The sequence below is a fragment of the Hordeum vulgare genome, chromosome 4H (genome assembly GCF_904849725.1).
Source record: "Hordeum vulgare subsp. vulgare chromosome 4H, MorexV3_pseudomolecules_assembly, whole genome shotgun sequence".
Taxonomy (NCBI): Eukaryota; Viridiplantae; Streptophyta; class Magnoliopsida; order Poales; family Poaceae; genus Hordeum; species Hordeum vulgare.
In genome coordinates, this window is record NC_058521.1 from 531695097 (window position 1) to 531722036 (window position 26940).

The 26940-nt window shown below is 48.5% G+C and overlaps 3 protein-coding genes and 1 long non-coding RNA gene across 8 annotated transcripts; 2 read left to right on the plus strand and 2 right to left on the minus strand.

Moving 5' to 3' along the window:
- Positions 1–301: 301 nt before the first annotated feature.
- Positions 302–15818, minus strand: LOC123449305. 4 transcript variants are annotated; one of them, XR_006631991.1, is made up of 8 exons: positions 15509–15813; positions 15304–15393; positions 14798–14858; positions 11570–11599; positions 10496–10680; positions 9644–9775; positions 890–993; positions 302–793 (listed from the first exon to the last, which is right to left on the minus strand). It is a non-coding gene; the product is annotated as an uncharacterized LOC123449305 (long non-coding RNA). The 4 variants fall into 4 exon arrangements; XR_006631989.1 differs by having other exon boundaries at positions 10496–11599; positions 15509–15818; XR_006631992.1 differs by lacking the exon at positions 14798–14858 and having other exon boundaries at positions 15509–15811.
- On the plus strand, positions 1840–4046 carry LOC123449304 (zinc finger protein 8-like). The gene has a single exon (XM_045126469.1). The coding sequence runs from the start codon at positions 3104–3106 to the stop codon at positions 3953–3955; it is 852 nt and encodes a 283-aa protein (XP_044982404.1). The 5' UTR covers positions 1840–3103; the 3' UTR covers positions 3956–4046.
- A 233-nt stretch (positions 15819–16051) lies between the features above and the next one.
- On the plus strand, positions 16052–18316 carry LOC123446786 (pentatricopeptide repeat-containing protein ATP4 homolog, chloroplastic). Its single transcript, XM_045123329.1, has one exon. It carries the CDS (start codon positions 16124–16126, stop codon positions 18173–18175), a length of 2052 nt encoding a protein of 683 aa, XP_044979264.1. The 5' UTR covers positions 16052–16123; the 3' UTR covers positions 18176–18316.
- Positions 18317–19629: 1313 nt separating this feature from the next.
- On the minus strand, positions 19630–23693 carry LOC123449306 (cysteine synthase 2). Of its 2 annotated transcripts, none has more exons than XM_045126470.1 (6): positions 23404–23693; positions 23233–23307; positions 22413–22556; positions 21552–21980; positions 21229–21464; positions 19630–20210 (listed from the first exon to the last, which is right to left on the minus strand). In XM_045126470.1, exons 1-6 carry the CDS (start codon positions 23617–23619, stop codon positions 19991–19993), a joined length of 1320 nt encoding a protein of 439 aa, XP_044982405.1. In that variant the 5' UTR covers positions 23620–23693; the 3' UTR covers positions 19630–19990. The 2 variants fall into 2 exon arrangements, with proteins under 2 accessions (XP_044982405.1, XP_044982406.1); XM_045126471.1 differs by having other exon boundaries at positions 23411–23609.
- Positions 23694–26940: the final 3247 nt, after the last annotated feature.

The window sequence follows — 26940 nt, forward strand, 5'->3', positions numbered from 1 at the left end:
AGAGGTTGAACAAGGATGGTGGCGTCTTCTGTGAAGACGAAAGGAAGGTCCCCTTCTGATTAGCACAAGTAGCTGGTTATCAAGTGCTGGAAATGCTAGCTGCTGGTGAGATCTAGACCCGTAACCAACCACTAGGATTTGTATGTATTTGGTTCTGGTCAAGAGAGCCGTAATCAATCAATTTAATTAGCGACCATGCATTCTGTCTGTCTGTCTGAATCATTTGGTACGACTAGCTAGCCACCAGTACGACGCACAGCATAATTCGGTTCGCGAAATTCTGGACCTAGTGACCCTCTGCTGCTAGATCTTGAATTTATACACGCAACAACTGGTTCCACATTCACACTGCCATGCCGTGAACAGCTTTAAAATTTCCACGTAAACAAGGCGTGAGTACTCGGTCCTACGTACGTACACATATAAACACGTATGTACCAACTTGCATGTCCTAACCAACAGCCACACATTCTTCAAGTGCTCCTGATAAATACTCCAAGTTCTTGGGCCACTACTTCAAGTTCTAGTCTGATGCATGGCAAATAGCACATGAAATTAAACCATCTTTTCCGACAACAGAGGAATGATCTCCCGCGGCCTACGCACACAACAAATCAAACTATGTATCGTCATTTGTGCTACAGTGCTGGTCACACAGCTTATAACTAACGATGACCAATCATTATGTGGCTTCGTTTACAGCTGATGCCGAGTGTTATTCTTCTCTAGTCTTGGAAAGACACTAACGATCTCCAGCAGTGGCATGCATGATATCTTGATATGGACACAGGATCTATGCATGAGAGAAAAGCACCTGGGTGATCTTTTAACGGAGGATGTTATGCTTCATAAAAACAAAGCTTGTTGTCTGTTGATGAGAGGAGCACACCTTTCCATGTGATAGCACCCACATTGGCGCAGCAGAATCCCCATCGCCCTGGAACGTGGCTGCCCGGCCGGCCGGAGAAACAGCCATCTGCCTTTTCTTCCACCCTGTGGAACACATACGTGCTCGGTTTGTTTAATGACAATATATCCGTGTGACTATAGTTTAAGCATATTGCATGAAGTACAGTGATCAAGAAGTACGGACCCCCAGAGGCATTGAACCAGCGTGGAATGGAGAATAGCAAGGGAGGGGTCAGGGAAATTATGCAAAAAATTGGGAAATAATGTCAGGGGGATGATGGTAGAGAGAAAAAATCGCCAGGTTTTATATCTAGGAGGTGTGAAAGTTTCAGAAAGGCGCTGCAAATGACCTTTGTTTTGCTGTATCTATACGCACGCCACAAATGATACCAATCTTACAATGGCACCACATATAGATGTGCCCAGTAATGACTCAATGGCAATGCTAAACCATCTGTGATGATGTGGTCTAGTTTCCTGTACTATTGTTTTCTCTTTATTTCCCCTCCATGTCATCTTTAGTCCTATGATACCACCTATAAATACCTCTGACGTCACATCATTGTTTGTGTCCTCAGAGAAAAAGCTATTGTAAAAATTTTATTCTTGGATCATCCAATGAGGCCAGGCTCCCGCAAATCATGCATGTGTCCGCTATCTCAGGTGGCCTCCCTTTAATTGTAGGGACTAAAAACACAAAGTGAGTGCTGAGTAGCTTCATTATAGCAAAAGAACAAAGCAGGGCCTATAGCATGATGAACCTAGCTATACACGCACCGTCTAGTTGCATGTATTAGATGAATATATATTCCGTGGTAAGTACATATTCCCTCCGTTCCTAATATAAGTCTTTCTAGAGATTTCATTAGGGGACTGCATACGGAGCAAAATGAGTGAATCTACACTTTAAAGTATGTCTATATACATCCATATGTAATCCTCTAGTAAAACCTCTAAAAAGAATATAGGAACGGAGGGGATAGCTTGGTAGGTGAACAAGGCAACATGATTCCTGCATGGTTAGTCATGCAGTTCCCGCTTAACAATAACAACAACCTAACTAGCTAGGATAATTGAGGGGGTATAGTTAGTTAGCTTTTGAGATGCATGAATAGCAGTGGTAACAGGAGTAGGGAGATATTTTAGGACGCTCCCATATAAGGTATAGCTTAAGAATAGAGAAAGCAAACAAGATAAGAAACTAAGACAGCAGCAGAGTATAGTCTTTTTTTGGAGGTGGTCGAGAGAAATCGATCAGTCACGCAGCTGCAGCTGTGCTAGCGTAGCCACAAGGAGGCTGCCACCGCTAGATCTGCACGACAGGACCACTTCCAAACACAAGCCTGCAGCTCCAGATGTAAAGAAGCCAACAGCTATAAAGAGCCCCCATAAAACAGCCAGTACCACCCCCACATAGCTGCTATATAGAGCGACAGGCCCACGCTCAGAGCTTGTCACGTACTCACTGATGCCTACACATGCATGAAAGCCAGAGAAATGAAGAAAGCAAAGAAAAAGAGAGAGGAGAGAGAGAGAGAGAGAGCTCTCGTGAGAGTGAGGGAGTGAGAGAGATGGTTTTCCTCAGTCTCAGTGACAGGTACTTGTTTGTTATGTGGGAGAGCCCAAAAGCCTCCTAGTGCAGTGCAGTAGTACTTGCCAGAGCTTATTGTGTACTATGGGCTCCCCCAAGGCCCCAGCCCTTCCCCAAGAATTTACTACTGTACTACGGCATCGCCAAGGCATGGATGGACGATGCATGTATCCACATCTCCCCTCTCCCATCTAGCAGGACGCCCCCACCTCCCCCTAACTAACCACGCACGATAGTAAGGTGACAATTACCCTGCCCCATCCGTCGGCACCCCATTCCTCTCACCAAGCATGCGATGCGAAACCTATCGCTTCTATACATTTGGCACTCCTCCTTTGAGAGACATGAGCGCCAGACCTTCTTCTTGCCCTTTCTATTCCCTACTACCTTCTCTCTCTCCCTGGCTCTCCTCTCATGCCCCCGCCGGCCCCCTCCTTAACTCCATGACATTCAGGGCCGGGGTTCCTCTTCTTCCCAACAGCTACTCACTGCTGATGCCGCTAGACTAGCAGCTGAGCGTGAGATATTGTTTTCTACTTCCAAGGAGCTGTTAGATAGCCTAGGAAATTCTGCAGCTTTCTCGATCCACCTGGTTCTGGTTGCATGGGCGGTGACGGAGGTGGTGAAGGCGGTATCGGTGGTGGCGCGGCGAGCATGCGGGAGCCTCATGACTTTGGCAACGTTGCGTCCTTCTCCGAATTGCCATTCCTGCGCTCCGGTGCTCCTCAGCGAGAAAGCCCCAACTCTGGCATCCGCCTCTTCGGCATTGACGTCCCGCATGCATCACCTGAGGGCAGAATTAAAGAAGACGCCGCTACCAGCAGCGCGACCCCTTCAGCCACCAAGCAGAGCAGCGGTGGCGCTGCCATCACCGCTGCAAGCGCCGCCCCTGACAGCAACCGCAAGTTCGAGTGCCACTACTGCTGCAGGCACTTCCCGACGTCGCAGGCGCTCGGGGGACACCAGAACGCACACAAGCGCGAGCGGCAACACGCGAAGCGGGTGCAGATGCAGTCGGCGATGGCCGCGGCAGCGGCGGCTGCTGGCAGCGCGCACCACCACCACCATCTCCTTGGCTACCCGCAGCACCGCTTCGGCACGACATTGTACCCGTCATGGGCCACGGTGAGTAGTGGTGTCTCCTACGGACACCAGCAGTTCTACAGAGGGATCGGGTCGGTCGGTCAGCCGATCAATGGGAACCCTCTGCCTGGGGCGCTGTGGAGGGGGCCGATGGCTGCGCATGGCAACACAGGCATGCCGTTGGCTGGAGAGCGGCGGACAGTCACGCTGCCCATGTTCAGAGGAGAAGAGCAGAAAGCTTCGGCTTCTCTCGGGGCGGCCTCCCCCTCCTCCTCTTCCTCTTTGGTGCTCTCCCCGCAAGGTCAGTTTGCTTGCGAGCAGCCAGCCACCACCGCAGCACCCGAGGGTGTGAGCTTAGATTTGCATCTATAAATGCCTTCTCCTTTGTTTTTAGTGGATTATTATTACTCTGAGAACTGGTTTCCTAATCTTTTTCTCTGGTTGAAATTACCTTCTTACTGAATTCGGATCGGACCTGGCTGAGATTAGCTTTTTCCACTCGCGGCTCGTGACACGTGAGAAATATGTCCATCCATCAAAGCTTCGATCCTGCAGCTATTTGCATGCACATAAAGAACATTGTGGGTTGTATGATTAGGGTTTACCTTTTAGATTTATAACTTTCATGCAGCATAACAACTTTATACTCAACTGAAAATTCTTTGAAACTCTTTCAGTTCAGTTAAGCTGAATTACACAAAAACTGTTGGATATACAACATGCATGTGATTAGTTTTAGGAAAGATACACATTTTTACTTCTCACCATTAGATAACACTCAGTACAAAGTCTTAAGCATAAAGAAGAGATGAATACTCCCTCTGTCCGGAATTACTTGTCGCACAAACAAATAAAAATGGATGTATCTAAAATTAAAAGACATCTAAGATACATTCATTCTTATGACAAGTATTTCCGGGAGGAGGGAGTAGTATTTTTGTGTTTCTGAATGACAATATAAATTTGAAGAGACCGGTGGATAAAACAGATTGTTGTCTAGCATCCATTTATAGGAAGGTTATCTTCCTTTTGGTGGGAATTTTACCTTTTCATCTTTAATATACTATACATTGAGATAATGACCCATCCTCAATTAGCTGCCACCACCTACAGATCTGTCGTATGAACCTGCAGCTTAGTTAAGAAAATATACATGTGAATGCATATAAAGTTTTAAAAGAATACACACACAGATGCAAATGTTAAAATGTTTTGAGCCCTACCAGGGTTTTAACCAGTACGTACGTTGGTATATATGTGAGCAACAGCCGCTGCAACTTGGATGCCCAATATAAAGGCTGTAGCTTTATAGCGGTAGATTCAGCATTCTGGTGTGTTGATTCAAGATAGTTTGCACGCACTAAAAAAAATATAATATGATTCCATTACAGTTGACTAGGTATGCACAGTGTTGACCCTATCTCTATCTAGAAAGAGCTATATATATATATGTTTAAACTTTAAACAATGTTCTAGTCCTAAAAAGAGAATCAATGTCTCGTGTGGTCTTTTAATATGTGCCTACTTTTGAATGAACTATATTATATTAAGAAAAGACCAGCAAAGTGCATGCACAGATATATGCAAGAGAAAGATAGGCGAGGGAAAGTACAGGCATGAGAAGGGAGAGCAGGAGGGATAACGAGTTCAGAGTTCAGACAGACCAGGCACATGAGAAATCGCAGCTCAAAATGATGAATATATTCCCTGGGTCAGAAAGCTAGCCACCCATAATTATTCCCCAATACCCATCCCAGACATTAGTGCTGCTATAGCATACGAAAGCAAAGATGTATACATGGATCTCAGCCTGTTGTTATCCTAGGGTTTCGCCCTTATTAAGGTATGAGATGTCAGGCTCACATCTTATGTAAATGTCTAGTGATGAGAGACTAGGCAATGAGTACTACTCTTGTGTGATTGTCCAAACTGAAAGAAGGCCATCAGCTGGCTGTGCAGAGATTATATGAGATTCATCTTCTCTCACAGGAGAATAGTTAGGGTCGAGCACTTACCTCAAGATGCAGATTAGTTCGAAGTGTTATGCTGGCCGGGCGGTATTGGGCCATCTTAGCATGAAAACGAGAAGAACTTGTACGGTGGAAAATAGCTCAAGGAAAATGAAACATTATTTAACGCTAATACCAGTAGATGCATGTAGGATTAAACAAAGCTTCCAGAAAATGGGATGTTTACAAACCGTGCAGCAGATTTGCTGGCAGCCTGGTCGTAAACACCGCTTGTTTTAAGTTAAGTCGTCTCAGGGCAGGTTAATTATCATATGAGTGTGCCGTCCATTGAAGCTTTTAATGTCCAGTGGTATCATTTTTGATGTTGCTGCTGCAGCAGTGCTCTTCCTGTCGCTATTATTGGTGATAGATCCGATGCGACTTCAGGAGGTGTCGTTTTCTCCATTCTGCGTGCAAACAGGAACTGTCCACAAAAATTCAAAAACGCTAGCAGCACCAACTTTTTTTCTTGCATGCGCGAAATATATCATTGTACGTATCCTTTTAGACATACCAGTATACCACAGTACCTGGTAGGTAAAAGTAGCCGATGCAATCGCCAGCTGACACCTCGATTATTCTCACTGCATTGCCAAGTAGTCGCCATCTTTGTTGGCATATTCCAGTGACACTAGCCGTGAGAACAAAAACCAAAGCAGGTACAGCTACTCGGCTAGTTGCGAAGGGCAGCAAAGCGAGGAAAAGAAACAAATACGTAGAGGTTGTTTGAGTTATATTTATAACCGTGTATATTATTTGTAATTCAAAGTTTCAAATAACCGGCTATAGCCACGCTATAGAGGTTTGAGCATGGTGCCGTTAAATGGTATCCATGTACAATTATCCGGTAAAGTTACAAAACAGCGGGTTATAGCCACAGTATAGCTGTTTGAACAGGGTGCCAATATTTGACATAGCCCGTTATTTTCCCCTTAAAACTATGATATTTTTCACTGTTGTATAAAGGGATTTCTACCTATTTTCCTTAGATGTACGTGTATATTATGGAAATACAAGTTGCATATTTCCAACATAATATCAAAACCCTACGTTTTCTCCTGAATGCCACAACTTTTCCTTGATTAGACTTTTTTTATCTCTTGCGCTTTTCCTGTCCGAGATCGTCCACACGCGGCGCTCTCACCTAGATCTTGAGGGTCCCTCGTCCAGATCGAAGGTGGCGCTCGTGTGGCTCGAGGGCCAGTCATCCAGATCGAGCGAGGCCACTGCTACAAGCTCATGCTTCACTGTCTTCACCGGGCTCCCCTACCGACCGTTGCCTCAGGCATCTGGCCTCTACCCTAGATTGCCTCCCCGTCGGCTGCTCCTAATGCATTTCCCTGCTGGGCGCCAGAATCTCGGATGTATTACACCCGCCTCCCAAGTTGACTCATGCCGATGCTCACTCATGGGCCACCCCTGCCGAACCGCCACTCCCATGATGCAACGTGTCACTCATGTTGAGTCACGCTGTCCCACGCACCTACCCTACCTATTAGTGCACGGTTGAGACTCCACTGGAGCTCAACGCCCACCTTCGCACTTCTAACGATGAGATTTTGTATGATCCAACTTGCTACTGTCATCTTGTTGGGAGTCTTGTCTAGGTATGTATATTTCCTATCATGTTCACATTCAGTGTCATTTCGTCTCTGCTCCCACTTCGTTCCACTACTAAGGGTGTGTTTGGTTACTGTCATCAAGTGGAATGTAACGGGTCCATTCCATTCCGACGGATCGTTCCCGTGTTTAGTTGGATAGAGGAACCGGAACCAACTGATTCTCCGGAACGGCATATTCCCCCAAGATTCTGAATGCGCTGGTACCTCCAAATCGGAGGAACCATGCGGAACCATCACTCTCCCTCTCCCTCTCCATGGCTCTCCCTCTCCCTCTTCGGCGCTGCCCTCTCCCTCTCCCTTTCCGGCACCGCCCTCTCCCTCTCCCTCTTCGGCGCCGCCCTCTCCCTCTCCCTTTGCGGCGGCTCGAGGAGCAGGTGCACGGCGGCGCGAGCAGGTGCGGCGGCGGCCCGAGCAGGTGCGTCGCCCTCTCCCTCTCCCTCTCTGGTGCCGCCCTCTCCCTCTCCCTCTTCGGCGCCGCTCTCTCCCTCTCCCTCTGCGGCGGCTCGAGGAGCAGGTGCGCGGCGGCCTGAGCAGGTGCGGCAGTGGTTCGAGGAGCAGGTGTGGCGGCGGCGACGGCCCGAGCAGGTGCAACGGCAGCGGCGACGGTAGGCCCGTTCCATCTATTGTTTCAACCAAACATAGGAACGTAACATCGTGGATGGAATGTCATGGAATATCATGGAATCATTCCATTACGTTCCACCTCGTTCTTCAACCAAACACACCCTAAGTCACCTCCTTCGTGTTCTATGATATCTTTGTGGGGACTCTCTCTCTCTCTCGCCATCTCTTCTTCACAGACTCCAGTTCGTTCTAGCTTCAGTCCTATTACAATGCTACTTGGGCTAGTGATCCTTAGATCACCGATCCCTTTTTGCTTATTGTGTTTTTCTTGATGTTTCTCCCATGAGGTCGAAGACAAAGAATTAGACTACAGTGTCCCATTTGAATGCAGAGACCGAGTTGCATGCATGGTATGGCTCTTTTGGCAGTGGCGGTGACTTGGCTACAGTGGTTACTAGAGGATTTGGGAGATTTTGTTACTACACTACTACTCCCTTGTCGGACAATATCACAATACATGTATTATCAATATTGCACGCTTTCAGTGAAGAGCTTACCAAGCCTACTGGTGTTGATGCTTCCTTTGTGTCCTCCAGTGCACAGGATCACGCGATTGCTTTCCAAGTTACGTTTGGTGGATTTCTTCACAAGGCCCAGAAGCACACCACACCACAGGTTCTATCTCTCCAAATTGAGGATAGTGAGGGAGTACTAGAGTTATATAGCCATGAACATCCTTTGTATTTCCCCAAATTGTATGCGCTCCGGATCGCATTTCGTGGATTTCTTACAAGGCCCGGACTAGAGCACACTACAGGTTCTATCTCTCCAAACTAAGGATGGGGAGGGGGTGCTAGAGTTATATAGCCATGAAAATCCTTTGCATTTTCCCAATTGCATAAGAGGTTTTCTGCACATTTTCCTAGTGTATATGTACAGGGCTATATGACTCCATGACAATACATGTTGCATATATTTTAAAAAGTGATAACATCACTATCAATCATATGTATACCACTATACCTCCGTTCATCCCCAACAGTTCCCAAGTCTAGATCGAAATGCATGGCGGGCCTAGTTATCCTAGTACGTCTCTTGCTGCTGTGTTTGCAACCGTACGTACTAGCCCCATACCCATGTTATACTAAACATAGGATCTTGAATGTGCATCGCATCCTGTACATAGGTCCCTCCCTCCCGTACGCAAGTCCTTCGCAGGGCAGCAAGCCTTTATTTACCTCCAAGATTGGTCCACCATTTTTACTTGTGTACTGTACTGCATATATAGCCGACCAACTCAGTACTAAACCTAGCTATGTGTAAGTAGGCTAGATATCCGTCTGAAAATGAAAAAAGGTGCTAAATACAAATAGGTTGGTCACCGGCTACCTCAGCCTACAGGAAAACCGCGTCCATTCTAAGTCGAGCGCGGGGCCTGAAACCGAATTCCAATGTCTCAGTTACAGGGTGCATTTCTTTAATTTGACGTGAAGATGAGTAAGGAGCAAGGACTGGGCCGAAGGTCTGAAACCCAACTCTGAAAACTTGAGGGCATGCAGGAGCCATCCTGTGAGCTCCAGACTACGGCCTTAACAGAATTAATTAGGCCGGGGAAGATGATGCTACAGTCTGTACGTACAATGCTCGTATTATTGGTGCCATGGCAGGCTTTGGCGCAGAGTGCACCAGTTAAATTCTGGTTCATCTGGTCACGAAAAAAGCTGGGCACCTTAACAGGCATCACCATGCAAGGAACACACGCGGCAGGCCTCCTGACACCGAACTCTATGTATTGTTCTAGCTCCAGCTCGCAAAGAAACAGATCACCCGTGCAGTTTTCCAGGTCAGAGTTTGCAACTGCTAACCTTAGTTTCAGCATGAGCCTGTAATGGCCGTGCTCCGCGAGGACAGGCGCCCATGTGCCTTGTGCCGTACACTGGAGTCGGACGACCGATGTGATGCGTGTGCGGCCCGTCTACAGCAACTGGTGTTCCATCCTGCATCCCCACAAGAAAACCAAATAATTGGTCGATTAAACGCAGCCCCCAACATCAGTTAGAAAACAGAATAAACATGTCAGGTAAAACTGAGTAGAGTGACCGATGTGATGCGAGTGTGCTCGTCCACAGTAAATGGTATTCTGCTCTGCAGGCATATAGGGATTAGGGAAACCAACTACTCCGATAATCACACAGCGACAGTTCAGAAACAGAGGAAGAGAAGATATCAGGTAAATATGAGGACAGTAAGAACTGCTCTGAGTAAGGAAACTCGTAACTTCCTGGAATAAAGTGTAGATTAAAGTTCGGATGGCATGCTCTGCTAGACTTAAACAATGACCCTTCTATTAAAATTTATAATTCCTCAGTAATATCAAACTTATAAATCTTCAGGCCCTAAAACTTGTGTGACCTGACATTATTATTATCACTTTAAGTCAGATTCATAAGATACGGAAATCAGCATTTTTTAACCTCTTGGGCCTATATGGGCCAGTCTGAGTACCATAGCACACAGATTGTTTACCATTATTCTTTTCAGATTGGATGTTTAAGCCAACGAATGATTTTATTTTCATTATTCAGAACAGCACATTGTAATCTGGCGGAAATAGTGCAAATTATCTGAAATCGGTGAATGTGAATTCAGATGCATGCATAAGTAGCCACTGAATATTCATCCTCACGAGGACGGCCTTCGGTGAATGACCTGCTTACCAAGATCAAGGATGAGGCCGCCCTTTGGGCCAGCACCGGTGCTTTAGGGCTTCGTGCCATCACACCCCAAACATGGGACGTTCATTGATGTGCTCACGAGCATTGTAAAACCCAAACTCCCTCTTTTCAGTGCAATGAAACGCAATCTCTCTTGCGTTTTCTCAAAAAATATTCATTCTCATGGTCTGGCAAAACAAACATATATATGAGCCGTTTGTGGAAATACACTATTGGTACAGAAAGTACCATGTATGCTCACAAGACACCAAAAATATACCTTGGACACATGCTACTTACTGCCTCAACTCATGGAATCCAATGTGCAAGTCACACATCTATTTGCTGCTACTCTCCTTTCATTTTCCTTTTTTGGTAAATATTTCTAGATGGGAAAATGTTTCGTGTCTCCAGTACTAAAGTTTGGTCACATGTACAATAGCAATGAAATAAACTAGCACAAACATTACTTAGTCCTTAGTTCATAGACCCAAACATGAAGGATGACAATGGCTCTCTAAGTGAAAAATAGAACTGGAATATAATGTAGCAAAAGTTACATGAGGTGAGAGAATGGGCACATATATTAATTCCCAAGAAACATTATATAGGTAAGATAGCAGAAGCACACACTGGTACAACTACAAATAGTTTCTGCATGAATGCATTCAAATGTAATACTCCCTCCGTCCCATAATATAAGAGCGTTTTTCACACTAGTGTACTGTCAAAAATGCTCTTATACTATGGGACGGAGGGAGTAGTATACAATGGAATATGAAAAGGAATTTTACCAATTTGAACATTAGTTTCTAAGTAAACTTGGTAAACAATTTTGCCACAAAAGGATTAGCCATTTAAGATTGTTTTTTTTAATGAGCACCATCATGAGAACATCAGTGCTGGACAACATCATGAACAACACACATCCATTTAGGAACACCAAACACCATTCCATGCATTCATTGTATTAAGCTACTGAAATATTTAACCATGAGTGTTCCAAAAAGAAAAGGGAACTTTGCAGACTGAATGAGTTGACATGTTGTTCCCAAGGGCACTTAAAGAAGTACAAACCTTGTGATGACTTTCCCCACTGTTTGCAGCCTGCAATATTCATGACAAACATGAGTTCATGCTTGACTGGCTGAAATAATTAGATGAAAGATTGCATAGCGATAATGGTTCTAGCTTTAAAGTTTAAAAGTTATTAACACAGGGTAGTCATGCTTAAAGAGATTAGGACTGAAACTATTCTTCCATGATCATCAAAAGATCTCTTTCACAAATCGATTATACCAGTTAGCAAGATTCTCCAGTCTTGCCGATTACAGGCCCATAAGCCTGATCCACCTCGTGGCCAAGGTCTTCGCTAAGGCCCTGTCACTACGCCTCGCCCCCAAGCTCAACGACCTCGTCAGCGCGAACCAGAACGCATTCATCCCTGGGCGCAGCCTGCACGACAACTTCGTCCTCGTCCGGCAGTCTGCGCGCCTGCTACACCAACTCGGAGCCCCGCGCGTGCTCCTGAAACTGGACCTGGCACGCGCCTTCGACTCGATCAGCTGGGCGTTCCTCTTCGAGGTCTTGCGCCAATACGGCTTCGGCAATCGCTTCCTGGACTGGCTGGCGATCCTCCTCTCAACAGCCAGCACCAAGGTGCTCTTGAATGGCGCGCCTGGCCCCGCAATCTGGCGCCGCGGCGGCCTGAGACAAGGCGACCCCCTGTCGCCCCAGCTCTTCGTCCTCGTGGTGGACACCCTGGGGCGCCTGCTACACCGCGCCACCGAGCTCGGCATCCTACGGTAACTACACCCCCGCCGCTCACTCCCTGTCGTCTCGCTCTACGCCGACGACGTGATCCTCTTCTGCCACCCCTCGCGCGGCGACATCAAGGCGATAAAGAGCATCCTGCAACTCTTCGGGCGCGCCCCTGGACTCCAGGTTAACTTCCTGAAGAGCACAGCCACGCTGATCCGCAGCGACCCCGCCACAGCCACGCCTGTTGTCGACCTGCTGGGATGCCCCATCGTGGACCTCCCCATCACCTACTTGGGCATCCCATTGACACTACGGCGCCCAACTGCAGCCCAGCTACAGCCCGTCGTCGACAGGACCGCCGGTATGCTCCCGTGCTGGAAGGCGCACCTCATGAACAAGGCGGGTCGCCTCGCATTCGTCAAAGCCGTCCTGAGCGCGATCCCTATCCACCAGCTCCTCATGCTAACTCCACCGAAGAAGACAATCAAAGCGCTGGTGAAAATCCAGCGAGGGTTCCTGTGGGCGGGGCGCGCCAATGCCCAGGGCGGTAACTGCCATGTCAATTGGCAACGCGTCGCGCGGCCAATTTCCTTGGGTGGCCTCGGCGTCCGGGACCTGGAGCGCTCCGGCCTGGCACTACGCATGCGCTGGCTCTAGTTTAGTCGCACTGACAGCACCAGAGCCTGGAGCGGCCTCGACCTGCAATTCTCGGCGGAGGAGCGCGACTTCTTCTTCGCCTCCACCACCATGCAGCTCGGCAACGGCCAGCAGGCCCTTTTCTGGGAGGACAGATGGCTTGAGGGGCATGCCATCCGAGAAATCGCGCCCCAGCTGTATGCATGCATCCCCAAACACCGCCGCAAGCTGCGGACTGTGGCCGATGGGCTGCAGGCTCATAAGTGGGCACGTGATATCCATGGTGTGCTGGGGATCCAAGAGGTTGGGCAATACCTTCAGCTCTGGCACAAGATCGAACCCGCGACACTCTCTGCTGAGCCTGATCGCCTGATCTGGAAGTGGACCACTAGCGGCACTTACACTGCGCAATCGGCCTACAAGACTACCTTCCACGGCTCCATCCCATGCGATGCCTGGAAGCTCACCTGGAAGTGTTGGGCGCCGCCGCGGGTCCGCTTCTTCCACTGGCTCGCCTGGCTCGATCGTTGCTGGACGGCCGACAGGCTAGCCAGGAGAGGGCTGCAGCACCACCCACGATGCCTCCTCTGCGACCAGGAACCGGAAACTATGCACCACCTCCTCCTCGCCTGCCCATTCTCCCGACAAGTATGGCATGAGACCCTGGCCTGGCTAAGGATCCCCTGTCGCCCACCTGATGGCGAGGACTCGCTCAATGCTTGGTGGTCCACCGCGAGACGAGCCACGCCGACACTTATGTGCAAAGGCCTCGCATCCATGACACTACTCGTACCTTGGATGACATGGAAACACAGAAATGGCTGCGTGTTTGACAGCGAACGACCCTCGACCACGAGCCTGATTGCGAAGATCAAGGAGGAAGCGGCGCTTTGGGCCAGAGCCGGCGCGCAAGGCCTCAAAGCCGCGATCCCGCAGACTTGGGATGTTCACTGATTTTCTTTTCCTGGCCCTGTAACCACCTCCTAGGAGGATTGTAACCTAAACCCCTATCTTTTCAATACAATGAAACGCAAAAGTCTTTTGCGTTTTCTCGAAAAAAAAAAAGATTAGGAGCGCATCATATTGCAAAGTATAGTTACCAAATATATATTACAGAAACTATTCTTCCATGATCATCAAAAGATCTCTTTCACAAATCGATTATACCAGTTAGCAAGATTCTCCAGTACAATGGAAAACAATCTGGCAAATTGGAATTGAACGTTATAGTTGAACCAGAACCTTCTCAGTTCTTACTACCAGAACTGTTGTTGAAGCGAGGTATGAACTGTGGCTGAGTGGCTACCTAATAGTATGGGCATTGTATGATACCCGAATCCGAATGTTCAGCAGGGTCCCACCCAACCTGTTATGTCAGTTTCCATTCTCTATCATGTAATTTAAATTGGAGTTAGTACTAGGATAGTGGAAATATTATCGATTTCCACTTATAGTGAGTACTTTATTTCAACTAATGAACCTGGAAAGGAGGCACTCTAGACTCCATACTTCTGGTAGACCTGGGAGCAAAATTGTGCTCATTATCTCCAACAATCCTACTACCTTGCCTCCTATGTCCATGTTCTGGTTCCGTGGCAGCGATGAATCTCCAATGGCTTGGGACTGACGTGTTGGTCGTTTGTTCATTTTTTGTTCTTTGAACGTTGTGCTCCATTTCTATCTATCAATTGACATGCAGTCCTCCTTTAAGTATGTCACTATGCTTTTAGAACGGATAAAAAGAATTAATGCAAGGGAATAAAACTTCAAACGGTAACAACATTGGTCAGAAAAATAACTCAATTCAAGAAAAGGTTACAACTGATAGCATGCTCGATGTCTATAGGGCAGCCAGTATCATACAATTCACGAGGCTCAGCTAGAAATGGGCTGAAAAAGAATACGAACCCGGGGACTGAAATTTTCACCCATCTGAATCGAGGCGTCAACTCACGTTATTCACCCTAACCTACGATCAGAATATCACTTCCATAAGCACATACGTTTCTATGAACATACAGACTCATTGATTTACGGAAACAACATGAAGGCAAGTGGAACTCCAACAATTTAATTATAGTGCCAAGTCATCCTCGGCTCACATCATGTAAGCAGTTTTCTGTGTACGAACTATTTGAATTGTGTAACTTCCCCACCAATATGTGCCCAAAAACTGTTAACAAGGGGCAAGGTCGTAAACAGAAACGATCATTACTGTGATTTTTACACATAACCTTAACATCTATGTATTCTAAGGAAGTACCATTACCATCAGGACGGTTTGTTCAGCTAACTGAAGCTTACTTTGTAGGAGTATAATGGTAAAAACATCAACATATATTTGCTACAAGGCTAGGTAGCATCGTTAAAAACAAACAAAAAGGCTGAAAACTGGCTCTCCAGTGTCATAGTACCTGTGCAGATTGCATAACTGAGCAGCTTTGAACTAGAGATTCGTCACTGATGCATCATGCCCTGAAATCAATCCCAGTGCCGTACAGAACCTGCGACCATGGAACACAAAGCTGCAGGTAAGCCACTCTCGAGCACTAGAAGGTCCTATAACACGAATGATCCCGGGGAGAAACTCCGGACTCGTCAATTTCGTCGAACACCTACCGCGCCCTCGTGAGAGCAGACGACTTCGCCTGCGTGAATCACGCGTCCGAGGCCAGGGCAATGGCAGCCCACGCTTCGGCGCGTTCCATCCAGTGCAGGACCGGGCCGCGCAGGATCACCCGCGAGAGCGAGCGGCTGCACCGCACGGCTCGGTGGCGCGGAAGGCACGCGTGAATCGGACGCCGATCCCGCAGCCGCGGCGGTGGTGGGCGCGAGAGGAGTCGGGGAACGCGTCGATCGGGGTGGGCGCGGATAGGAGCCCAGCGGGGTAATCGGTGAGGATGAGAAGGTGCCGTCCGATCGGCGAGGGAGGCGGCGGAGGGGGTGGCGCCGCCGCCGCCGCCGCGGTGGAGTGCGAGGGACACTGCGCGGCGCGGCGTGTGTGCTTTGGCAGTTTGGGGTCTCGCTAGCGGGCAGCGGCGGGAAGAGCGCCTCGCCTCGGTCTGACCAACGCGAGGTGTCCCTGGCATCTGGACCCCACTTGCTGACAGCAAGACACAGTCGCGTCGTCACTCACTCCCCAACCGAAGCGAAGCTCTGGACAGTGGGCACCCCCACCCCACAATCCACCCACAGGAGAGGAGAGGAGTGAGGAGAGCAGAGCGGAGCAACGAGATGTCTTCCCTACCCATCTGCCCCTCGTCCCCTTCCTCCTTCCTCTCATGGCCGCACCGCCCAATCTCGCTCTCCTTCCAGCCCAGGAACCACTCCTCCTCCGCCTCGCCGGCCGCCGCACATGTCGCCGTCCAGGACTCGCCGCCCCCCTCCGACCCGGGCCAGAACCCCAAGATTTCCAGCACTGCGAGGTTCCTCTGGGTGAACCCAAACAGCCCGCGCGCCGCGGAACTCGCCCGCGCGCGCGCCGGATCCGGCCGCCGGGCCCGCCTCGCCGCCGCCGCGGCAGCGCTCGCCGCGTGCGAGCCCGCCGACGCGCCCGTCGCCGCCGCGCTCGAGGCCGCCTTCCCCGAGGCCCCCTCCGAGCAGGACGCCGCCATCGTGCTCAACACGGCCGCCGGCAACCCGGCCACCGCCGTGCTCGCGCTGCGCTGGTTCCTGGAGAACGCGGAGGTCCGCAGCAAGGTCATCCTGTACAACGTCGTGCTCAAGGTGCTGCGCAAGCGGCGGCGCTGGAGCGAAACGGAGGCGCTCTGGGACGCGATGCTGCGGGACGGCGTGCAGCCGGACAACACCACCTTCTCCACCGTCATCAGCTGCGCGCGCGCCTGCGGCCCGCCCGGCAAGGCCGTGGAGTGGTTCGAGAAGATGCCGGAGACAGGGTGCTCGCCAGACATGCTCACGTACTCGGTCATGATCGACGCGTACGGCCGCGCCGGGGACGCCGAGATGGCGCTCCGCCTGTACGACCGTGCTCGGTCCGAGAGATGCCAGCTCGACCCTGTCATATGCGCCACGGTGATCAAGGTGCACTCCACCAACAGCAACTTCGACGGCGCGCTCAACGTGTTTGAGGAAATGAAGGCCGTCGGCGTGAAGCCAAACCTGGTCGTGTACAACACCGTGCTGGACGCCATGGGCCGTGCCATGCGGCCGTGGGTAGTGAAGACCATCCACAGAGAGATGGTCAGCCAGAAGGTGCAGCCCAACAGGGCAACCTACTGTTGTCTCCTGCAGGCATACACCAGGGCACGCTACGGTGAGGACGCGATGATCGTGTACCGGAAGATGAAGGACGAGGTGATGGACATCGACGTGGTGCTGTACAACATGCTCCTGTCAATGTGCGCCGATATCGGCTACGTAGAGGAGGCCGAGGAGATCTTCAGAGACATGAAGTCGTCCATGGACACCAAGTGCAAGCCTGATAGCTGGACCTACTCATCAATGGTGACGCTATATTCCTGCACTGGCAATGTCCCTGGTGCAGAGGCCATACTGAAGGAGATGGCAGAGGCAGGTTTCAAGCCCAACATCTTCATCCTCACGTCGCTCATCCGGTGCTACGGTAAAGCGGGATGCACCGACGACGTCGTCAGGTCATTCGGCATGCTAGAGGACCTCAAAATCACGCCCGACGACCGGTTCTGCGGCTGCCTTCTTACCGTGGCAGCAGATACGCCGGTGGAGGAACTCGGCAAGGTGGTTGAGTGCATCGACAGGAGCAACGCCCAGCTTGGCACCGTGGTGAAGCTCCTGGTGGACAGGAAAGCCTCCACTGAGTCCTTCAAGGAGGCAGCCAGGGGCATCCTGAGCGGCGTCCGTGGCGTGGTGAAGATGCCCTACTGCAACTGCTTGATGGACCTGTGCGTGAACCTGGGGCAGATGGAGAAAGCCTGCGCGCTCCTCGACGCCGCGCTGCAGCTCGGCATCTACAGCAATGTGCAGACGAGGACGCAGACGCAGTGGTCGCTGCACCTCAGAGGCCTCTCGGTCGGCGCCGCCCTGACCACGCTCCATGTCTGGATGAATGACCTGTACACGACGCTTCAGAGCGGCGAAGAGCTGCCGCCGCTGCTCGGAATCCACACAGGAGAGGGGAGGAACATGTACTCAGACAAAGGGCTGGCCTCCGTGTTCGAGTCGCATCTCAAGGAGCTCGACGCGCCCTTCCATAGCGCTCCCGACAAGGCCGGCTGGTTCCTGACGACGAGCGTTGCTGCCAAGCACTGGCTGGAGGCGAAGAAGTCGTCGGAGCTAGTCGCCGTGTAACGTGCAGAGTCTAGGAGGTATATAGGATTTACTTGTTTTTTGATTTGTTTAAAAGTAATCTGTGGGTGTTCTGAAATCTTCATAATCCACCCTTCTGGTGACAGATGCTCCTTTGAGATGCTAATACCAGTTCTTTCGGTACTTTTACCATTAGCATGATACATACAATGATGAATGATCTGTTAGAACACCTAGAATAGTTATCGCAGAGACTAGTTGATGTGTGTTGCCATCTGACAGAACCAAGACAGTACAAGTATAGATGATTGTAAATACTACTCCCTCCGTTTCATAATGTAAGGGCATGTATAATGATTGATAAGACAGTTTTATCTTAGGCCCTGTTTGTTTCATAAGTCCTAGGACTTTTTTAAGTCCCAACTTATAAGTCATAAGTCCCTACCTGTTTGTTTACAGGGACTTATAAGTCCCGAGTCCCTACATGTTTGTTTACAGGGACTTATAAGTCCCGAGTCCCTACTGCAGCGGCGACGGGGCGGCAACCGAGGGAGACGAGGCGGCGGCCGGGCGGCGATGGGGCGGGCGGGCGGCGACGACTGGGCGGGCGGGCGGCGGGGCGGCGACTGGGCGGGCCAGCGGCCGGGCGGCGACTGGGCGGGCGGGCGGCGACGGGGCGGGCGGCGACTGGGCGGGCGGGCGGCGGGGCGGCGACTGGGCGGGCCGGCGGGCGGGTGGCGACGGGGCGGGCGGCGACTGGGCGGGCCGGCGGGCGGGTGGCGACGGGGTGGGTGGCGACGGGGCGGGCGGCGACTGGGCGGGCGGGCGGCGGGGCGGCGACGACTGGGCGGGCCGGCGGCCGGGCGGCGACGGGGCGGGCGGCGACTGGGCGGGCGGGCGACGGGGCGGCGACGACTGGGCGGGCGGGCGGCGGGGCGGCGACTGGGCGGGCCGACGGCCGGGCGGCGACGGGGCGGGCGGCCGGCGGCGATTGGGGAAGCCGGCGGCGGGCGGTGCGAGCGTCCTGGAGTCCTGAGCGATCGGGGCAGGGCGGTGCGAGCGTAATGGGACCAGAATAAGTCCCAATAAGCTCCTATTAGAGAGTCTTATTTCATAAGTCCCAGTTAACCATAATAAGTCCCAATAAGTCCCTAGTGTTTGGTTTAGGTGGGACTTATAGGGACTTTTTTAAGTCCCAGAACCAATAAGTCCCTGGAAACAAACACCCTCTTAAGCCTTGCATGTAATTTAGAGATGACAAAAAAACATGTCTACAATGGATCATCTCTTAGCTTTATCTTAAAAAAAAACTAGTTATTTCTAAAAACATAATGAGACATATTGTGCTAAGAGGTGATCTCTTAAATAAGAGAAGACAATTTTTTCTTATGATTTCTCTCTCCTCCGCATCAATGTTTATCCTAAGTGGCACTTCTAAGATAGCATCATTGTACATGCCCTAAAATGTTTCTGCAAACATCTTATATTGTGGGACGGAGGGAGTAACTGCGTATGCATAGAAAGATGAATTGGTGACTTGAGCAGTGTACAACAGGCTGAAGAAAAACAGCAAGATTGGCAGTGTACAACAGTCTGAAGACAAACAATAATACTAACAGGGTTGGCTATCCCAACCCCTACTAAAAGGTAATGACAACTACTCTAAAGTACATAACTATATCTTCCAGAGAAACCTACGATCAGGGTGACATAAAATTTGAGGTCCATTATCTGGAGCCAACAGTTCCCTTGTTTGATGGAATGTTTCAGCGCCGCGGTGTTCACTCGTCAATTGCTTTCAGACAGAGACCGCAGAATGACAAAATTGCTGAAATCGTGCATTCCCCTGTGACGTTTTCACTGATCGAGAAACTCCAGACCAGTAGCAGTTGGTGTCAACCCATGATTGGCCAGATATTCATCATTGAAGAACTTACTTAGATGCCTCATCCCACTGTCGCAGAGAATTGTCACAATTGTATGTCCTGGACCTAAATCCCGGGCAACTCTTACAGCCCCAACACAATTCATGGCTGAAGAACTCCCAACAAATAGTCCATCTCTTCTCAGCAGGAATCTAAATTAATGTTTCAAGTAACTGAGGTCAGATGGATGGAAGTATTTTCACGGTTCGGTAACATACTTGGTATAATATAGAAGAATGAACAATGGCGAACTTTCCATCAACTACCACGGCTAAGGCGATTAAATAAATACTCCCTCCGTTCCTAGATATAGGGTGCATAGTTTTTTGAGAAAAAATCCAGAATATACAGTGTATATCCTTTGTTGACAATTTTACCCCTCCATCGATAAGCTCCCACACATGAAATCCACCCCCCCCCCCCCCCAAAAAAAAGGAGATGATTTATTTGAAAGACTCCACCATGTGTTAGCTTGCATGCTGCATGTGCGGCGGTTAGAAAAAAATGCATGTGTGGTACAATCCCTTATAAATAAATCATGGCTGGGAGTCTTCTAAATAAATCATCCCCAGTTTTTTAGGGATTTCGTGGCTGATCAGTGGAGGGTTAAAATTGACAACAAAGGCAATACACCCTATATTCCGGATTTTTTTTTTCTCAAAGAACTATAACACCCTTATCTAGGAACAGAGGGAGTATACAAGTCTTTCTAAAAATATGCTTAACGAATGACGACTGAGGCTTCTACTGAAGTTTGAGAAAGGGGTGGGATGTGTACTCATTTTTCTTTCTTTTTGGAGGGGTCAAAGGACCCAATAACCCAAGACATAATAACATCGTCATCAATATGTATCTAAGTTGTAGGGAAATATTACAAGATTCGTCCAATTGGTTGACGGTTAACGGCGGAATGCATTAAAAAAATGTTGTAATCTATACAACTAAACAAAATCCAAGCTTCCTCTTTCAGATAATAACTGCTAGAGCAACGCTATCCAATGTATATATGATCTTAGTGCAATAAACCACCTACACCAATGGATTGAGTCATTCTTTAAAATTGTGTGGCTTGGAATTGCATCATACAGGAACTGCACATCAAAGCCGTATGCATAGCTATTCCGAAACTGCTGAAAGGCAATAAAAAATTAAAACTCAGAAAGTATGTACCTTGACATCTCGACAGCTTCTCTATCTGTTCCCCGGTAAGCGCCATCCAGTTCTGCCATCATAAAATTTGCTGTGACCCTGTTGATTCCAATTCCTTCAGTAATAGTGTCAAAAGGGTTTTTCAGCCTTTTGCCCTCAGCCTCCTCTTTTGTGTACATAACCCCTCTAGTTACCTTATTAAACAGACCAGATCCAGGTGGATCCATTAAAAAGCATCGGACATTTCTGTTCATTTCCTAAGTAAATAATAGCATAGCAATAAAAAATTAATTGAGCCAAGAAGAAAACATATGTAGAAGAAATAAAATAATAAGCATACAAACCTTAAGATATCGTGAAACTCCAGCAATCGTACCGCCAGTACCAGCTGCAGCAACAAAGGCGTGGACAGTCCCTTTAGTTTGCTTCCATATCTCAGGACCAGTCCATTCGTAATGCGCTCGATAGTTTGCCATATTTTCAAACTGGTCAGCAAAGAAACCTCCCTTCGAATCAGAATTAGGGTAACATTTGCCAGTGTCAGGCACTTCAGAACTGGCATGTGCTGAACCGTTAGTCTGTCTAGAGTTCAGCGCTTTAGTGTCATGATAGGCTGAACCGTTAGTTTGTATGTCATTAGGTTCCGTTTGTGCTGATGCTATATTGGCTTCCAATGCCCTTCTTCTTGCAATATTGACAAAATGGTCTCTGTGAGTGATTGAAACAGGACGCACTCGTTCCACAGTAGCTCCAAGCGCTTCAATAATTTGAGACTGGAAAGCAATCTTTTAAGTAAAACAACATAGCAGGAACACAAGCAACAAACAGGATTGAAGTACTGTGCAACATTGTTAGGAGAAATTCCCACTGGAGCATCTAAAATATCCCAGCCAGGCCTGTAAAGCCCCACACCCTTGAAAGGGCAGGCTCAAGTCTAGACCAGACCCGGACTAAACCCCAGAATATTGATACTTGGAAATACAATCCTATGGTGTTATCTTGATTTATTTTTTGTGACAGGTCTTGGGTCCAATGAGAGCCTGATTTCAGACCCGGTCTAACTGGTCTGATCTAAATTAGTTCATCACTTCATCTTATTATATAACAAGACACTTCCAGTAGAAATTCTGGATGCTACGGCAGAAGAATGTCCTAATTAGTACACCAAGAATTCTCGAACAGAGCAGAACAGAACCTCCAAATACCTTCTCAACGGCAGCATCATCAGGAATAACAACATGACACCTGCAGCCATAAGCAGGAGCAACAGTGGCCAAGCTAATAGCCGTGCTGCCGGCACTCCCTTCCGTTACTACACCACCACAGACAAGATTCCCAGATTTCAGAGCCTAATCACAATAAAAATCCCAGTGTCATGTTAAGTCAAAAGAGAAAATAAATTTCTATAGGATCAATATACTGTAGCAAAAACTGAATACATCAACAAAGTATCTCATGCCTTGTCCATTGAAATCTAAACAATTTAGCTAGATCCAAGTATGCAAGGAAGTAATTCAATAGTATCACCTACTTGTATGCATTTCAAGCCAAAAAAGCAAAATTCAAAAACCCTTTTCTTTAATACTCGAACCCAAAACTAATGGTGCTTTCCATGAATGCTTTGTTCCAGAACAACTATGGTTGTTCCTTTCGAAACGTAATTTTACATACTTATAATTGTAGCAAATGAAAAAAAGGTACATATGCTAGAACTACACTTACTACTCCCTATAGCATATCCTTTGTTAAGGAAAAACTCGCTACATGAAATTGACCACACCAAATGACTAACAACATGCAGCCTTCGCCAACATTGCATGAATTGGTCAGGAACTTCACACCACGAACTCTATCTACTTCACACTTCTCACTTGGCTTCTACTCCCTCTGTACCTAAATAATTGTAGTTGGGAAGAACTGGTCTAGTTCTTCCTAACTAAATAATTGTAGTTGGGAAGAACTAGACAGGTAGAGAGGGAGTATAAACTAACCGAATCAATATTATACACAAGTTGCACAAATTACCTCCTCGATGATCTTCACCGCCACGCGGTCCTTCACGCTGCCTCCCGGGTTCAGAAATTCGGCCTTCCCCAGAATCTGCAGCCCAGTCGAATAACAAATCCAGTACCTCAATACCTTAAACCGAAGGCAGCAAAGGGGAGCTGCACAAAAGGGAATACCCCACGAAAATACCTCGCACCCGGTGGCGTCGGAGAGGCTGTTGATGCGGATGAGGGGCGTGTTGCCGACGGCCTCCACGAGGCCCTTCCGCCGCGTCCTCCGGTCGTCCGCGCCGGTGGTGCGGGTCCATGGGAACTTGGAGCCGCTCTTGCCGAAGAGGAGGTAGTACGCAAACAAGGATATGGAGGCGGCCGCAGCGGCTGCTCCTGCCGCCGTCGCAGCCGCCATCGCGAGGCTTGAAGGGGGCCGGGCAGCGAACCCTGGGGTTCAGAAGTTCAGTTGGGCTGTGGAGGTTGAGAGGGGGAGGAAGGAACCGACTTGGTTCAACCCGGGGGTTGAAAAAAAAAACTGAAAAATAGGGAAAGGAAAGGGAGACGCTACGCGTCCACCACCGGATAAGTAGGAAAAATCCATCATCCGATATAGCCGTTTGATATACGCGCGCACAGCCGTCCGATCTGACCTTTCCGACCAAACAGAACCTGAAACAACTGCCCAGTTTCACAAACAATCAATCGATCCCGGCCCCGACACACCTGCACAAACTGCGGCGGCGCCCGCAACCACCGCCCCGCGACCACCACGGCGCCGCTCGCAACCACCACGGCTCCGCCCCCGATAGGCCTACGCCAACCTCGTCCGTCAGTTTCAGAAACAAAGCACTCTGTCCCGCAAGCAGCCTCTCGGCGCCGCCGGCATGGTTGAACTCCATGGCGCACCACATCGCGCGTCAGATGGATCGAATCGTACGCCAACGTAGATGACCGAGGACCCGTGCTTGGAGAACGCGCCCGGTCATCTTTCTCAGCACCAAGCCCCTTCGGGGAGCTTCCGTCGCGAGCTGGATCTTCTAGTTGGTTCACAAATCCCTTGGTGGTGTTTCCTGAAGCTACATCGAGCATATCCCGTCAACAAACTTCGGTGAGACCTCCTGTTTCTCAAACTGTAGCTCTGATCCAAAGTGAAAGCATCACCTGTCTGAACAAACAGAACGATGAACCTGACAAAATTTAGTTGCAAAAACGAGCCTCTCAAAAACAAAGCAAATGAGCCTTTATAATTCCTGTAACACCTTGCTCTGCTCAAAAAAACATGTCCAGCTTGCTTTGTATATAAGAAAAACATGAGACACTCAGCCTGCACTAGTTAGTTGGTCCCTCTGCTTCCAATTTCAGTTTCTGTTGCAAGTATCTGTTGGGTGACAATAGGAAAATATTATGTGATAAAACCAAACACCGAAGTTGATGTTGAATCCCACGAGATGCTTTCCTACAAGTCAGCCCTCATCCTGTTATAAGGAGGTAAAAATAGCGCTTCTATTTAATTTCTCAAGTGGGTGTAAGATATTGTTTCTCAAACTACATATTGTGCAGCCAATCATCTCTTTCTAGCCCACTTGGAGGGATGTCTCCATTGGATGTCCCACAAGTCAGCCCTCGCCCTATGACGAGGAGGTATTTTTTGGCTTATGTTTAATATCTCTACAAATGTATCATGTTTTTATCTTAAATAATGCATTTTTGTGTAGTTAATCTTCTCTTTATAGCCCTCTTGGGGGCTGTCTCCATTGGCTGTCCCACAAGCTAGCCCTCGACCTATGATGAGGAGGTTATTTTTTCTGGCTTATTTTTAATATATCTACAAATGTGGCATTTTTTACCTTAAACAATGCTTTTTTGTGTAGTCGATCATCTACTCGTAGCCCTCTTGGAGGGATGTCTACGTTAGGTGTCTTGGAAGCTAGCTCTCGACTCATGACGAGGAGGTAATTTTCTGGCTTATCTTCAATATCACTACAAATGTGCAATGCTTTTAAACCATTCATTTTCTGTAGTCAATCATCTCTTCATAGCCCTATTGGAGGTACATCTTCGTTGGTTGTCGTACAAGGCAACCCTGTTTCAATCATAAGGAGGTGAAAAGAAATCTGATGTTTTCCTTGAATTGTGCATAATATTGATCTTATTTTCTAATGCATGTAATTGATGTATTATGTAAGCAACTTTTTATGGAAACAGAGACTCCCGCTTCTCCGCCAAAAGTAGTTGTGAAGGCCGCAAAAAAGCTTACGCCAAGGAAGAGAAAAGTAGTATAGCATGCCATTTTGCGATTTTGTTACGTGTTTAGTGATCTGCATGAAGTTGATGCCACTTCTTCAAGAAGTCAATCATTTCCGATTGAATTCCTGTTTTTCATTGTTTTGTGATCTTGTCATATGTGAACTGAGATGATTATTCATTTTATGCTTTTGGATGCAACTTCTTAGACAAGGGCTCACCGTATGCTTCAAATATATATATATTCTTGTGATTTGGCTAAATATATGATATAAAGATACAGATAGGTCATGTCAAAAAATTAGGCAAAATTTATGCTGAATTTTGAATTATATATATCACTAAATGTTACATCCATCCAATCTAATTTTTGATTCCATCCATACAAGTATCCATATCTTCTTGTAACAGTTGCTACAACTCATCAACACGTAATAAAATTATTAGTGTGTGTCACTAGTATTTAACCCATATGCTAATTCGTTCTAGCAACCGGAAAAACGAGCTACTGATGGAGCAACCAGCATGTACAGGAAACGACCTAGGGCCAAGTTCGTCCTAACAAATATGAGGTATGGTCCTAGATGTGGAAAAGTAGGGAAAAAATCAGTTTATGCTATTTTATACAGCTACCACTCAAACGTGTGATATTATATATATATATATATATATTATAATAATAATAAAACAACTACTGCTTCTGTCGTCCGTCGTGGCAGTTTTGCAGAAAAGTCCCTGAGGTTTTAGATGTTCAACCTGCAGTCCCTGTTTAAGTGGCACTATAGAAAAACGTTTTGTTTTTGTCTAAAAACCATTGCAATTGTTAGAAATTATGCCAGCAACCCTTATCTCTTATTGGACTGGGTCACCACCGCGCGTCTCCCGGGCACGCGTCGCCGGCGCGAGCACGAGACCCATTTTAAAGGCCGACAACTACTCAATGCAGAACGACGACGGCGGCTGCTCGGCAGGGGCTGGATCCGTGCGTTGTAGAGGATTGGGAGGCCAATTTGGAGGCGGGTGTCGAGGGGGATCCGTGTGTCGTAGAGGATTGGGAGGCCAATTTGGAGGCGGGCGTCGAGGCGGGGGTTGCCGGTGACAAAGAGGAAGGCCGGAGCATGGTTTCCCGGGCATATCCATGGCATCTGCAGTTCGTGGGTGGAAAGAAGAAGGCGAGGGAGAGAAGAAGGAAGAAAGGAGCGGAGGTGCAGCGTTGCAACTCCCCAACCCCGGTCTTCATCGTTGGTGTAGTAAGTCATTCCTCCGTTCACCACACCCAGCGAGATCCCAGCCAACGCCCGGTATTAATTCTTGGCGCCTCCTTGGTTGTTTCATCCTCTGTGTAGCTGCCTCTCAGGCTGCAACAACCTTCACACGAGGCCACTGTGGCCCCACCAATGATGTCCTAAAGTTTTGTCAGATTCGTCAGTTTCAGTTTCGTCAGATTTAGTTTCATCAGATTCAGTAAATCCAGCTCATCAGTTTCATCAAA